Source organism: Colletes gigas, unplaced genomic scaffold, assembly GCF_013123115.1.
Source record: "Colletes gigas isolate AHSC1104 unplaced genomic scaffold, ASM1312311v1 Colletes_gigas_Sc00013, whole genome shotgun sequence".
NCBI classification, from domain to species: Eukaryota; Metazoa; Arthropoda; class Insecta; order Hymenoptera; family Colletidae; genus Colletes; species Colletes gigas.
This window is the reverse complement of record NW_025106642.1, coordinates 367389-382165: the sequence shown is the minus strand read 5'-3', so window position 1 is coordinate 382165 and position 14777 is coordinate 367389. Positions and strand designations below refer to the sequence as shown.

At 42.4% G+C, this 14777-nt stretch overlaps 2 protein-coding genes across 2 annotated transcripts; both read right to left on the bottom strand.

Annotated features, from left to right (window-relative positions):
* Positions 1-4964: 4964 nt before the first annotated feature.
* LOC122399458 (histidine-rich glycoprotein-like) lies at positions 4965-5804 on the bottom strand. The gene has a single exon (XM_043400156.1). The coding sequence runs from the start codon at positions 5802-5804 to the stop codon at positions 4965-4967; it is 840 nt and encodes a 279-aa protein (XP_043256091.1).
* Positions 5805-10994: 5190 nt separating this feature from the next.
* LOC122399457 (stress protein DDR48-like) lies at positions 10995-12957 on the bottom strand. Its single transcript, XM_043400155.1, has 3 exons — positions 12747-12957; positions 11801-12052; positions 10995-11257 (listed from the first exon to the last, which is right to left on the bottom strand). The coding sequence occupies exons 1-3, from the start codon at positions 12955-12957 to the stop codon at positions 10995-10997; spliced, it is 726 nt and encodes a 241-aa protein (XP_043256090.1).
* Between the last annotated feature and the right edge of the window lie 1820 nt (positions 12958-14777).

Sequence of the window (14777 nt, the reverse complement as noted above, 5' to 3'; positions counted from 1 at the left end):
TACTCGAGCCATCGATGCGCGCGTCTCGAGACCGACGGCGCGGCGTGATACGAACAACGGGGAAAATTAATAGAAACCTGTGTTTTGGACCGAGAACGAGCGCTCCTCGATGGAGTTGGGATTCTCATTGTGCTTCGTTTCTTTCAGCAAAATACAATATTAATTATTTGTCGATCAGAGTGCGGCTGGATTCGCGGATGATGGATCCCATGCTCGTCGGAGTTGGTCCAATTATCGCGATTTCAACACGAAATAGATTCACCAAAAGTATACTTATACGAGTATACATGTGTACATATCGTATACTCGACTGTTTCAAAATTGTTGTCATCGATGTAATCACAGAAAAATCTCCAAGATATTTTATAAATTATTCTTTATTTCCCCAAAAAAAAATATTGTCGTGATAACGAACGCGTGACAACGTATCATTGTCAACTTGGACGCCTGTTCTTCCGTCTCGCAGAATCGGGGAAACCTTTTTGTTAGCGGACCGGAAACAAGGAAAGTGCTCTACGCTTCTTTGGATAAATTCGATCGTCTTTGATTAAAGGCTTTCTTGTCCACTTAACCGACTGCGACCGGTCCGTGGGATTGATCAGTTGTACATCGGTAATTTATCTTCTTCTTCGACTAACGAAGATGCTGCAGCGCCGCGATTGCTTCATTTAATTTAAACCGTTCGACATCGATTTCCTCTTCTTACAAGGATTTCCTTAAAAAACTTAAAACTTGTTTGCTACTGCGTGAGTATCGATCGAATCGATTTAATCGCTAGAGACGACAGATGCAGCTTACAGAAGTTTCAACGATCCCTTTTTCACCTTCGAATGCTGTGACAAGTATTCGCTGATACAAGAACGCTACACTCTCGGTAATTAATGTACGATCTTATTAATTTCTGGATCTCTGTGACGAAAAAATTTTAATCGATGTCCGGTTGGAAATAGCTGGTCTGGACTGAAAGCTTGTCTAAATCCAGAAACGGAACCTGTATAATCGGTCGTGTTCCGTTCCATCTCATAAGAATTAAACCTTAATGTTTCCGTTTGAGACGCGGCAGCGTTCTCTAGACACATTAAATTAGCCATTTCCGTGCCCAAACCAGTCTGACTTATTAATTCTCTGGATATCGCGAGAATGTCGCGACTGGATAATTCGCTGAGGTGTGCTCGAGACGAGCGAGCGTTTCACGATACCCGGTAACCAGTCTTGTTTTAATGAAATCGAGTCGCGAACGAAGCTGCTAATAGAGTTTACACCGGCACACAAGTTGAAGGTAACGAGAACTTGGTATGCGAGCCAGGGGCAATGGGAAGCGTTTAAATTAAAGGGAACGTGTAAATTCCGGCTGTGACGGACGAAAAGGCGCGTCGGGAATACGAAAATATGTATAGCACGCGAGATGTATGTACGTTTCAACGTTCTGTCGCGGACGAAAATTCAAAATGAAGCTGGAAAATTCGTCGACGACAGTGCACGTCAGGATGTTTTTTTTTAGCGCGAAACACGCGCGCTAATGCGTTACATTCTAATTTTATCTCTGCTACCGACGGTTGTTTCGTTAAATGTTTTTACATCCACTTTCTTCTGTTTCGAAGGAGACATTTTTCGGTGGACGTAACTTTGTTCCAGGTACAATCGCTTTCAGTATTTAAAAACGTTCATTTTTGTTGGAAAAGAAAAGTTGCTTTCAACGCGTAACGAAAATGAGTAAACGCTGTCTAATTTTTAGACTCGAAGGTTTCTTCTGTACGTCTGTCTCGTGTTTTATATCAATTTTTTGCTCAAAATATCACCTTTTCTACCGATCTCACGTTATCGCGGGGCTCGGGTGGAGGAGCACCCTGTATACTTTCACAATCTGTCACATTCTTTTCCGTTAAAACAAACGAAACCTTTATTCCAGCTCAATCATCTCTGAAAATACCTGGCGAGACCTTCGATTCCTTTCGAAAACTTTTCGTCACACGGACGAGAACGGTATATCAAATCATCTCTTCTTCTCGCCTATCCTATACTTTCACGTTCTGTCACTTTTTCCTGTTAAAATAAACTAAACCCTTATTCCAGCTCAATCATCCCTGAAAATGCTTGGCGTAACCTTCGATCCCCCATGGAATTTCTCGTCCCATGGGACGATCAAATTCCAAACAGCTCGTTTCCGTCGAAAACTTTGATATCCTCCAAGACACAGTGTTTCTCAAAGTGCCTTCAGCAGGCTCCTAAGGATCCGCGAAAGGTGAAGATCCACCAGCTCTCATTATACGTATATTCTTTTCATTGATAATCTAATTCTATTTTAGGAGCTACGTTAAATGTTTTCCTTCATCGAGAGAGTCGGTAGACGAACCAAGTTTTAGAAACACTGTTCCAACTAACATTCTCTACTGTCGCCAAAATCTGTACTTACGCCAACTACTTATGCTCTCTGCGCGTAACTATGATACTCTGTCTACCACTCTGCTTAACTAAAACTGTTTCGCCTAGCGTGCAGCACGTTCAGGCTGCGTATCTTCTGTCCTCTTTTTCAGCCAGTAAATATGACCACATCGTCCCACTTCTCAATGAATCCGGCTGACTCAACGTGACACAAAAGTGGATCGTACGCTTCTCTTGTCTAGTATAGTATAAAGTCCTTCGCTCCGCCACACCTACATACGTACATACGTAGTATGTATCTATGCTTGAGCTCTGAATTTCATGCCACCAGCTCCTGCAGCACGCGACCCAAATCCCTTCTGTCCATTCTTATCATTCACTCTGGCACATTTTCTGGTTCCTTCTCGTATACCGCAACATGATATTTCAATCTCTTACCTCCTCGTATTCGCAAACTCTCTACTAATCTTTCCTTAAAATCTCCATCTATATGTAACGAGCTTGGATCGAGATCGGTTCGAGTAGCTGAATCTATGCAAACTGGATACGCAATAACAACGAACCATTTAATTCGCAATTATTCTGATCCCGTCAGGACCAACTAAACGGATTAATTTTTCACTGAAAATACTGTATAAATTTGATGAAATTTTCGCTACCGTTTGACCCGCGACGGCATCAAATTAAATTTCACAAACCGGACACCGTGAAATGCTTTACAATGGGAAAACATTCATTGCGTGACGCGAAAACAGGCACCCGATGTATCGGAATGTTCTCTCATAAATAGTAAAATTGTTCGGATTACATCGCGAACCGGCGTGTCCACGTCCATTCGATTAAAAGCGAACTCGCGGAATTCGTGTGAGGTTCTTTTTATTATTTTTTTTTTCGTTTTTTTCTTTTTACACTCGATTGCTCATCCAATTTCGATGAACGCGTTGTTTTTCGTTCTGGTCATTATGTGGACGCGGCGTCGAGCAAATGCGAGTACGTGTTCTCGACGCGTTCCAGCCGCTATCCGGTGTAAATAAAGCCCTTGAAGGTGTGGGATTATACGGCAGACAGACAGGCGGATAGGTAAACAGAAAGAAACGCGATGGAAACGCTCGTGTAAACGGTAGAGCTATTAATAAGCGCGTGGATCAAGGAAAATTGATAAACTGACAGGTTGCGCGCGTCGATTGCGGAAGATACTCGCGCGAAAGCCTCACGGGGGTGTTGTCACGTTCATTAACAATTTACTCGGTACCCGATGCAACTGAAATGAAAAATTACTCCGCGCAATATTATACGATTTCTATTAATTATCAAATTTTATTCTGTATCAAGGTACCACGCGCATACGATACTCGGACGTCATTGTTACACATCGGATACGCACCGCGAACAGGTGCAGTTTGCGCAAACGACACGTAGACGCGAATTTCAAGCCGTATGTAGGAAGTACGTATCGTTCGTGTTATAATGGAATAACATAATTATTAGCAGTCCTTCCATGAAAATACGCCGAGCATGTGTTATTTATCTGCAAATTGAACCGCGTTAAATCGCAATACGCGTTTCCATCGAACAGCGCATTAATATCCGAAAATCAATTGAATCGGCGACGCGACCGATTAAACTCTATCACTGGCGTATTACTGACTTTCTCGGTACGTGATTAAAATCAGTTATGTATGCGCATTCGCTATAGACGAGAACAACGTTTTCAAGGAGCAATTCGTTTATCGCGTAAAAATATTTTCGAAACAATTTGGGCGAAAGTTTGTTTGTTCGCAAAAACTAGACGTATTACTAAACGATTTAAAAAAATGTGGTTTAAACGACAAAGTATCCGACTCGCGACAGAAATTGTTGGCATTTTTAAACGCCGTTGACGTTTAAAACAATTCCACGTAAAGAGTATTGCCGCGCGTTCCTGTTTAATTCGAGGCAGGCAAAAGTATTGTATTTCATTGCGAGTGAAAAAGTAAAGAGTGAAAGGTAACTTGTTGCATTGAAAACTCGATAAAAAGTAACAGCATGCTTAGCGTTGACTAATGTGGACATTATGAGACAAGTACGAGCCGCGGAGAAACTTATTTGCCCAGCCGCAAGAAAGGTGAAAAGAGAGCGAGACGAGACGGTGTATAGTTTTTCTCGCAAGCACCTATACGTACGCGTGCGTTTACATAATGTATTTACACAATGCCGGGCATAATATATGTATCGGTCCGACGATGCATTACTTCGCCTTCGTTTTGTGAAATATTCGGGGCGCTGAACGCGATCGTGTGTAAATTATAACGTAAGAATGCACGTATAACAATAAGGATACTCGCGAAACATTTCAAATTCATCAGTTTCTTTTTACAAAATTATCAATTTATTACTTCCTCGTAGCGGAATAACAATATTGTCGTTCGATAAACGAATCGTTGTTACCACGCGCAGACTCGCGTCATTTGCAATATAACAAACTTGTACTCGATACTCGGTTAAAAGTAATTCTAACAGCTCTAAAGTGAAAATAACATTGGACCGTCTTGAGAAAGAAGATCCATCTGGCGCAGTACTTGATCAGTCTTGAACGCTTCCTCTCAGCCTTTGTGCCCCTTGCCGTACCCAAACTTCTTCCCAGATTGTTGGTCACCCTTCTTCCCGTAAGAATCATGATGGCTATAATGATCGTCGTGACCGTGCTTGCCATGATGACCCTTATGCTGTTCGTCAACGTGGCCCTTATCGTGGTGTCCCTTCTTGCCCTGATGGTCCTCGTGATAACCGGAATGTTGATGACCGCCCTTCTTGTGTTCACCCTCCTTCTTCTCGTGGTGCCCGTGGAAGTCCCCGTGCTTCTTATGGTGGCCTCCTTTATGGTAGTCGTCGTAGAACTTGTGCTCCTTGTGATACTCGTCCTTGTGGAACTTGTTGTGATAGCCCTTGGTTTTGTGCCCCTTCTTGTGCCCCTTCTTCTCCCCGAATTTCCCGCCCTTGTGTCCCTTCTCGCCTTCGTGATGCTCCCCGTACTTCTCGTGCTCGTCGTGATGACCTTTCTTGTGACCTCCATGCTCCTCGTGGTGGCCGGAGTGGTGTTCTTTATCGTGTTCACCCTTGTCGTTCTTATCGTGATGATGATGACTCTTGTATCCTTTGTCTCCTTTCGCGGCGTGCTCCTCGTGATGATCCGCCCGATGACTCTGACCGCCCCCCGACTCGTGATGATGACCCTGATGACCCGTAGCTGCCGGCGCCAGGTCGCTCTCCGAATCTTGATCGCTCGAATTCTGAACGGTCGTCGTCGAATCCTCCGGCGCGTTGTCCTCCGTCATTTCGCCATCGCGACGAACGCGTAAAACGCTCGGTTCCCGCGCGTGACACGCTTGCAACACCAGCAAACACGAGACGACGCCGATAGGGGAGAGGACTCGTCGCAGCATCTCGATCTGGTTTCGATGCGATCATCGGACTGATGACCGACGCCGCTACGGGTGATACTTAAATATCCACGGTTCGATTGTTTCGTCACGGGGAGTTTGATCCTTTCCGCCGACTCCACTTTCATCCGCGCGACCGCGTCGCGTCGCGTCGCGTCGCGTCGCGTCACGTCGCATCGCGTCGACTCGATAAGCCAACTCAGGCGGGGCGGACCTTTCACACTTTCTCGTTCTTATAATAAAACGGTATTTCTGACGCGGAGAATTTAAGGAAACGCTCGAATCTGGTTGAGCAACGAATGGCTCAGGCAAATATCGGTATTCACGTCGATCGAAATGCGTTTGCTTCTAAACGAGTCAAACAAATTACAAAGGTAGTTTAGTATTCCACAAATTTCATGAGATTTTACGTGTGCTGGTTCGATAATGTTCCTCGTAAAAAGGGTGTCACGAGCCAGCGAAAGTTGAGAATCCCTAGAGCGTAGAAGGGAGCTTATAACAATTGTCATGGAAGCATTAAAAATGACAAATAGAAATACGAACGTCTGTCAAGTGAGAATAAGAGAAGACAGTTACAGGGGATCAGGAAGCAGTAGGAATCTTGATGCATAACCGAGCTGGATGAGAAAGTTTAAGTCCGCGTTGGCTACGCATCGATTCGTCGAAGCAAGAAATAATACGATTAGATTCTACTATGTAAAATTTTCTATAGAACAATCACGCACGCTTGTTTGTCTTTATTAGTTACGCCTGTCCATATTTTTTCTTCGACCGACGTATTAGCGCATACTGATTGCTTTTTTAATCCACGGTGAGACGAATTGACTGAACAGTGCATGCCTGATCAATAAATTACCTTGTCTTCCTGGTAGTGTACAATCACAATTGTTATTGCGATGTATGTTATTTGTACAGGAAAGAGACGAAGCATTTTAATGATTATATTTCGCAATATACAATTTAACGAGTTGTTTGTTACATTATTTATTTATGACGTTTGACGAACGTTGAAGAAAATTTGACATGTTTCGCAGCTTATTTTTAAAGAGTTGGTCCATTTTCTAATTGCATCGTGCACTGGATAAAAAAATTAAATACAGGAATATAGCTCGGATCAAGCAACGTAACAGTTTTCTTTAATTACAGCCCTTCCAAGTTTTTAGAATCGTTCGGTACACGAACTTTCTAAAATGAAATCGCTGAAACTCTATTATAGTGTCAAGAAACAGTACTTTATATTTTTGCCAATCAGTGCATGACTGTGACAAACGTTTCTAAAATTGGAATTGTGGACTGTGCAACGATTTATAAGTTTTTCAATGTATCGGATCAGCCTTTTGACAGCCTTTAGCTAAGCCGAGCATATCTGATTATTTATAAACACCATTTATATTTAGTTCTCCGGTGAACCTGCACAGCATAATAGTGGGAATCGAATCATCGATAAACTGTTCAATATCGAAGCTAATCTTATTACCGATGACATAAATTTCTCCCATCTTCCCCTAGACTCGTAAATGCCGCGACATTTACAACGCCATATTCCGGAAGTAATTTATTTTTTATTTTACAACTTTGCAAAATCTTGGGGCTATTCGATATCTTTATGATATTAGTTTTGGAACTGTGTGTATAGCAGCGATTAGCTCGAAAATATGAACGTCTTAAATGCAAATTGTTTTACTGAAAACTGTTGTGGAACCTCCTATAAGTATTCTTCAAACTATAAAGTGCTTCTTTATCGTGATAATGATACTAATAATAATATGTATATAAAAGTAATTAGAATAGCAATCAATTAATTTTGTTCACGTCTTTTAACATCATTTTTATTCTTCGATATTCATGTTATTCGGGACAAGCAGTGCCGACGGTATCAGAAGGCCCTTCGGATCGATTGTCCTCGACAGTTGTAAAGTAAGAAAATTTGTACCCACGGATAACAAGAAAGATCTGCTCCAATCTGTTAATTGACGAACGGGAAATTATTCGACACCACGCTGGCTAACGATTCGAGCGAGTCCAGTTCTTTACGGACGTTGCTCGTTCGCGTTCATTAAGAACTTCCCACAAAGTATCTGGAAATAACCAGACGATGTAGGGCTGGGCATTCGTGAACCCGATACAAAATCGACCTTTCTTTCGAGCTACTTATTCCGCGGGGCGCATCGTCGTCCTCGAATCTCCATTGCAAATCAGGAGGACCGAATTCGCAGTTTGAAACGGTGATCGATAGATTCGGGCTCTTTACGACCTTATTTGGCAGGCTGTTCGGCTAGAGATTGGCTCCTCCGGCGTTGGCGCTGCATAATCAAGATAAAGATTGGTTACTGCACAGCGTTCCATCGAGCTCCTTTAGACAGGGAGAAAACCGGATACCGGAGGCTCTGCCAACTTCGATTTGGACTCGGCATCGTCGTAACGGAGATTAGATTAGGTGCCGTTCCCTTTGGACCTTCCAGATGGAGAGATTGCTTTGTAAGCAGATCGAAGGACGCTAGCGGTTCGCAACCGTTGAGAAGTATCCATCCCTTCGTTTGGAAAAGAAGAGGCCACCGGCTATTAAATTAGGCCCTCAACTGTTCCTTGTAACTCGAAAACATTTCCACCAAGTGCTACCGGTCGCGCGCTGCCAATTTCTCTTTTATCACCCAATGAAACACGATTTTATTTACTGCTAGCTGTTAACCGTGGCTTCGCCAGCGTCCAAGTAATTTCTACCGACATCTCTTTTTTTTTCGTTTTTTCTTTATACCCTTTTTTTTTAATTCGATTCTTCGCTTGCCCACGTTGGCCGGAGGAGCGATAGTAAAATAGCTTTCAATTATCTCTCGAAAAATGGAGTACCGTGTAAAAAGATACCATTCGACGTTTTCCACTTATTTTTCACGTAAAATCATCCCTTACCCTGTCGCCCCACTCTGTGCTCGGTTCGACACGTTTTGAATTAATCAGGAACGAGCAATCCAATAAACAAACGAACAGAGAGACGATAATTCGAAAATTGTGCGACACTGTTTACATCTCCTATAAACTATACGTTTATGCCGGAATCGATTAAAAATGTTACAATTTCAAAAAGTTTTAAAGTCACGCGTAACAAAGATTACAAACGCTTCTCTCTCCTCGTAAATAGAATTGACTAACTGGTTAATGTCGGAGGAGAATCAATCGAAAAAGTTGGACGAATTCCGTGCAATGGTCGCGCAAACCATAAGTCTACCGCGAATCAGACAAGAGGCCTCGATGACAGCTGAATCATCCTTTGTCACGCGTGGCGTTTAACAATAATTATCCCGAGCAATTAACGAACCGATTCCCTGTCCGTGGGCGTCACGAAAGTTTCCTCGTTATAAATAATTGCAAAATTTACCGGTACGAATTCTGGCGTTTGGGCGTCAAGCGTTGCACGCTGCCACAACTAGTCTGATGCGATGGTCGCGTGACTGAGCGTACTTTTTAACAAACACCAGCGAGTTCTTCGTAGGTCGACCAAGCCCACGCTAACGACGTCCCAGGGCTCTATACTCAACGTTCAATTATGCTAACGGAATTTTAACCCCGTATTTATTGAAAGAAATACGCACGAGTATGTATACAAAATTTGAAATCGATAGGTTCGATACTTTTTAAGAGTACTAAAATACCCTTAGACGCGTGCAGTTTCGAAACTACTCATGTTATCTGCATAACCGAGCGATCGTTGGAAGCGGTAAACCTTCCCCTTTAAAATGGCTTTTGGTTTTTGTCGATCGGACTTTCCGTTTCCGAGATATCGTAATTTATGTAAAGGGGTAATTTTTCTTAATTCGACTATCTCTGTCTCCGTCTGACGCGTCGCGCCGGACCTCTCTTTCTCGCACGTGACTCGCGAGCGAGTGGCCCAGTGACCTAGTTTCGACGAGCACGTGCCGGTCAACGACCTTGACAAGGCCGTAGTAAGAAAGTAAACAAACGCTACGGACCCTTATGCATGCATACATATGTATATCCGAAACTAACCACCGCATCGACGCGAAACTAAAATCGCTATATCTCCGGAACTAATAAAGCTATCGACTCGTACAAACGCTCATTTTAAAGGGCATTTCATCCCCTATCTAACGAGCATATAAACTATTATAATTTATGTTGCCTTCTATGTTTATTTTCACATTTACTTTAACGCTACATACCCAAAGAAGTTTCACATAGATTTCTCAAAAAGTTTACATGATAATCATTTATTTTTAATGCTTCCCTCACAGTTAGAGCACGTTTCACATCGACTTCACTCATCGTTTTGAATGGCGAAATGCATCTTATTTGTATAACATCTTTAAACGTTAAAGGTCGAAAGCGTTTATTGTTTGCTTATCCAGATTAACAAACATATCAGATTCCGAGAACACACTCGCGCCTATTACTTATTACCCGTCGGGAATAAATTATCGATCGTAGACAGACAATGTTAATTTAACTAGCTCCGACGAACATTAGGTTCGATCGACTAATTGCAATTTAGATCGATTCATCGATACGATACACGCAAGATATCATTAAATTTCGTAATAACAATGCACCACCTTTAAACAGCATCAAAATTACGCGTTGAATTCGTTACACAGTGTACGCAATGTATTTCAGAAATTATCGGTGCTCGTGTTATTGCAAAGTAACAATCGAAACGTTGCTAGCTGGAACACAACGTTCGATGGAAACGCCGAGTCTTAACAAGCCACATTATACCGAAATATAATTGCATTGAACCGTGTACATTGATTTTTCGTAACATTGTAAACTGGGATATTTATGTGTCTATCGTGTAAAATTTAATAACAGTATTGCTTCTCTTGTACGTCATGGACGCTCGTCCGTAACAATACACCAATCATAATCGTATCAAAGGACGGAAACGATCGTTGCTGCTATTATATTTCGCCTGCGACGTGACTTGGAGTAGTTTCGTCTACGATTGTTGTTTAACAATAAAGCCATAAAAAACAATACTTTAGAAAATATTTTACGTTTGTTCAATATGTAAAGAAAATAATTTGGAAAATGCCAAGTTGACTTAGAAGTTAATCGCGAAAGGTCGATGACTTATTATACATAATTACGGGAAAACAATCAGCGTATAAAAGTTTTCTAGCATAGAGACAGCTCGAGGTAAAATGGTGGATAACCCAAGAGGCCAATTCAGTGGGTGGAGAATTAATAGTAATGGCCTCCCTGGTTTCCATGTTCGTCGCCGTAGTTCGTCGAGTAGGAGCTGTGGGTTTGGTAAGAACCATCGTCTCCGTCTCCAGCAGTATAGCTTTCACTGTGACCGTAACTCGAGGATTCTGGTCCATGATCCGTATAGGAAGCACCGTCGTTGCTGGAATAGCTACCGTGATCACTGGCTTCGACGTGTTCATTGCCATGATCGTCGAGATCCACCTCATCAGCCGCGTAATGAGTATCGACGATGGTACCTGGACAAGTTTATAATGCAGTTCGTAAACGAGCACGAAACAACGTTTCGAGGTGATCGCATTAATTTCGAGGCGTAGAACTTTTTCGAACCGTTGGGAAGTTTATTAGATGTAGTCAGATTGTTCCCTCGACAGTTCAATTGAAAGTCTCTTCAAATCAAGGACAAAGAAAATTCACGGAAAATATAAACGAAGGATCTGTTCAAGTTCAAGTTCAAGTAACGATTCGTGGAATAGGATATCGCAAACAATCGCCTCTGTCCTCGTTTAACCAAGCCACCAAGATTGAAAATTATCCGCGAATATTCTGATAAAAGTGTTTGATCGAAAGTCGAACAAGATCGTCTCTCGTTGAAAGTAAAATTGCAACCGGTCGTGATGATCGTCTGCGCTACCTCGCAAGCACCATCAAGCAAGCCTTGTTCAATTAAAAATTCATGTCCCCGACTTTGCAAATTAGGAAGGAACGTCGTTCCCCAGGTTCCCTTGTTCTCCGTGGTTGCTGTGCAATTACGTGCTTTACATTGTACAATTTCGCTCTACCTGCGCCCTCGTGATCACCGCTTTTCCTGGAACGAGAGTCGGCATCGTCGTGGTGGCTACTTTTCTTGTCACCTCGTGCTCCGCCGTAGGCAGTGTGCTTCTCGAATGCGTACTTGTCGCCATCCTGCTTGTGGAAGGTGTCGAGGGTCTTATAACCATGATTGCCCTTGCTGTAGCTTGCCTTCATGTAACCCTTCTCGCCCTCGGCGTCGCTCCCGTACGTCTTGTAGTAACCTCCCTCGTCTGATTTCCCTAAAACCACCATGTTATTCCTCGTTATCGCTTACGGTAGCCCCCAAACCTCGCGAAAACTCGAGACAGATCTTAACGCTTCCTCCCCGCGAATCCTTTTCGCCGAATGCGTTGCCGTTTCTGCTTTTCGTACCTTTTTATGGAAGAATTCGGGCTCAATTGAGAAAATAACAATTTTTAAACGAAAGCTGAAAAGGGATTCCCTGAATTAATTTCCAGGGAGTCTATTCAATTTAATCACGACTGTTCATGATTAAATTCACTCGGCGTTGACGATCTGGTACATTTTTGTATTTGTTGCAACGTTATCGAGATTGCTTGGAAACGAAACGTATTATTAGTAGAATTCATTCTATCGCGGTAACGTGCATCAAACTTTATGCGATAATTGAAAAGCTACCGGCGTTGTTTATTTTATTCTTCTCGGACGCAAATAAACCGCGAGCTCAATCGGTTAATGAAAATTTATTAATTAATTAAATAGAATCGTTTATAAACTTTAAAACACGGGAGAATTTTAATCATAAATTTCGCGCTCCGTGCGATCAACAGCGTAATAATTTATGTTAATTTCGTCGTAAGTAGAAATTAAATTAATCAAAATTCATGTTCATTTTGCATGTACCTTTAGTTACTCGACAGTGAATGGTTCGATTTAATAATTACTTAATTAGTTTGATGGTAAAGAACGTACCGGATGTATTTTTCATACGCGTTTTAAGTGCCTGATCCTTTCCCGGAGCGTTCTCTGCGCTTAATAGATCCTCGAGCTCCGTAGCGATCGCTAATGGCGGCAATTCGCGAACGACCCGACGACGTACAGACAGCAGTTTGTCGTGGCCTAGAGGCGCGGCGAAGCCACCACGGCAGATGAAAATGGTAAGAAGGACCGATCCTCGCCACATATCGTCGATGTTTCTGATTCACCGATATTGGTGTCGATCGTTCGTTGCTAAACTTGAGCAGAGACTGCTTTATCCGCCTCCTCCCACTCAAACTCTGACTGGGAATTTTCTTCGCGGCAGAAGGGATGTCGAGGCAGATGACGGAGACTGAACGAATTTCGCAACAACCTCGGGCTATCGAGCTTTTGAACGACTTCAGCATGGTCGTTTCGCGGACTGACATAGTTGGAACTGGAAATACTCGACTCGGAATTTACTTGGGATAATAAAACTGGTTCCAAGTTCGAACAGTTGTTAGATCGTACGGCGAAACGAAAGTTCCAGTACGTAATTTATTTAATTGCGCGCATAGATTCGGTCGATCAAAATGTTACGAAGCAGTTATAAAAGAGGGAATAATTTGAAAAGTCGGTGCAGCTTTTAAAATGCTTTTAACTAATTGAAAGAATGTTTGTATTTTTAACTTGAAACGATCGTCTGACGCGATAGAAAAAAATCTACTGTTTGCAAGCATTGTTCAAACAGTTCTATACCACGCCCTATATGTATAATACGAAAGCGATTTAGATCGAATTTTCGCGTAATCGGGTTAACTGTATTTACCGAATCCGTCGAATGAAATTCAAACGATGAAATTTTTTCGCTTTCCTCGATGGTATTTACTTTTGTAGGAAATTGTAATCCCAGGTGTCGGATGCTTTTAATCGCCGAGAGACGACGTACTGTTTGGTAAATATGTATGTGATTGCGCGTACAACCGAATAAATAATATTTGTTTAATGTTTCAACGTTGCTAGAAATGTTCCTTACTTGAACGACGATGGAGTGCTTTCTAAAAGTTTGTGTCGCTCCTGGTATCAATGACAGAACTTTCTATTGTCACGAAATTGTTTTCTGCTCGAGTAACTCGTCGTACGGTCTCGTTCGCTGTTTCGACGAAAGGATTTAGAATAAGATCCAGCGGTCGTCGAGGGAAGGAGACAAGGAACACCTCGCTAAAACGCGGACGAATTGTGTCCGCGAGACGCGTGCCGCACGAACGATTTCGCACTTTCCACTCCTGTGAATAAAAATCTGCGTCGAGATCGATCGGTAGAAAATCGAGTGACATAACGGCTTCGAGATCATTGCACCCGCGAAAGTGTTTCCGTTTTTAGTTACCAGCGATTGACACAAGATCGACGTTTCTTACGAGGGATCGTTTTTCGGCGGTGCATTATCTCACGTCTGTTACGGAGACGTTTCAGTCAGCTGAACGTTAGAAGCGGCGCGAATTACCATTCTTGGGCCGTTTTTCTCAAGCAAGCTACGGTACCGTTGGAAATTGTGCAAGCGAAACGAGTCACGCGGACTTTTATCCGATACAATTGTTAGGCTCGAAACATCGTAAAGCGTTTTCGATGTCGAAGTAAATTACGTAACTGTATAAAATAAAAATTTGCAATTGCATTCTCCGAGTACGCTGTTGCATCTTGTAGAAATACAGTATCATAAAGGAGGTACCACTCGTTAAACCATTTAATATTTCTCTCTACCAATTTCTTATCTCGCTTGCAAGCCTTTACTTACTGGTTGGAAAAGAGCACCAAGTTCGACCCAGTTCCTTGGGTCACCTCGTGAAAGACGTTTAAACCACGGTCGAATCGAATTTGCTATCGCTTTAAACTCCTGTCTCTCGGTCACGATGAAAAATGACAAGGATATCGCGTGTTATGCAGGCTGGGTCGCTAAAATTGTTACAGGCTAATATCCTTTAAACCGAACGAGATGCGAAATTCTTATTTTCGAGTAACTAAAATACTTTCGCGATTCTTTCAACG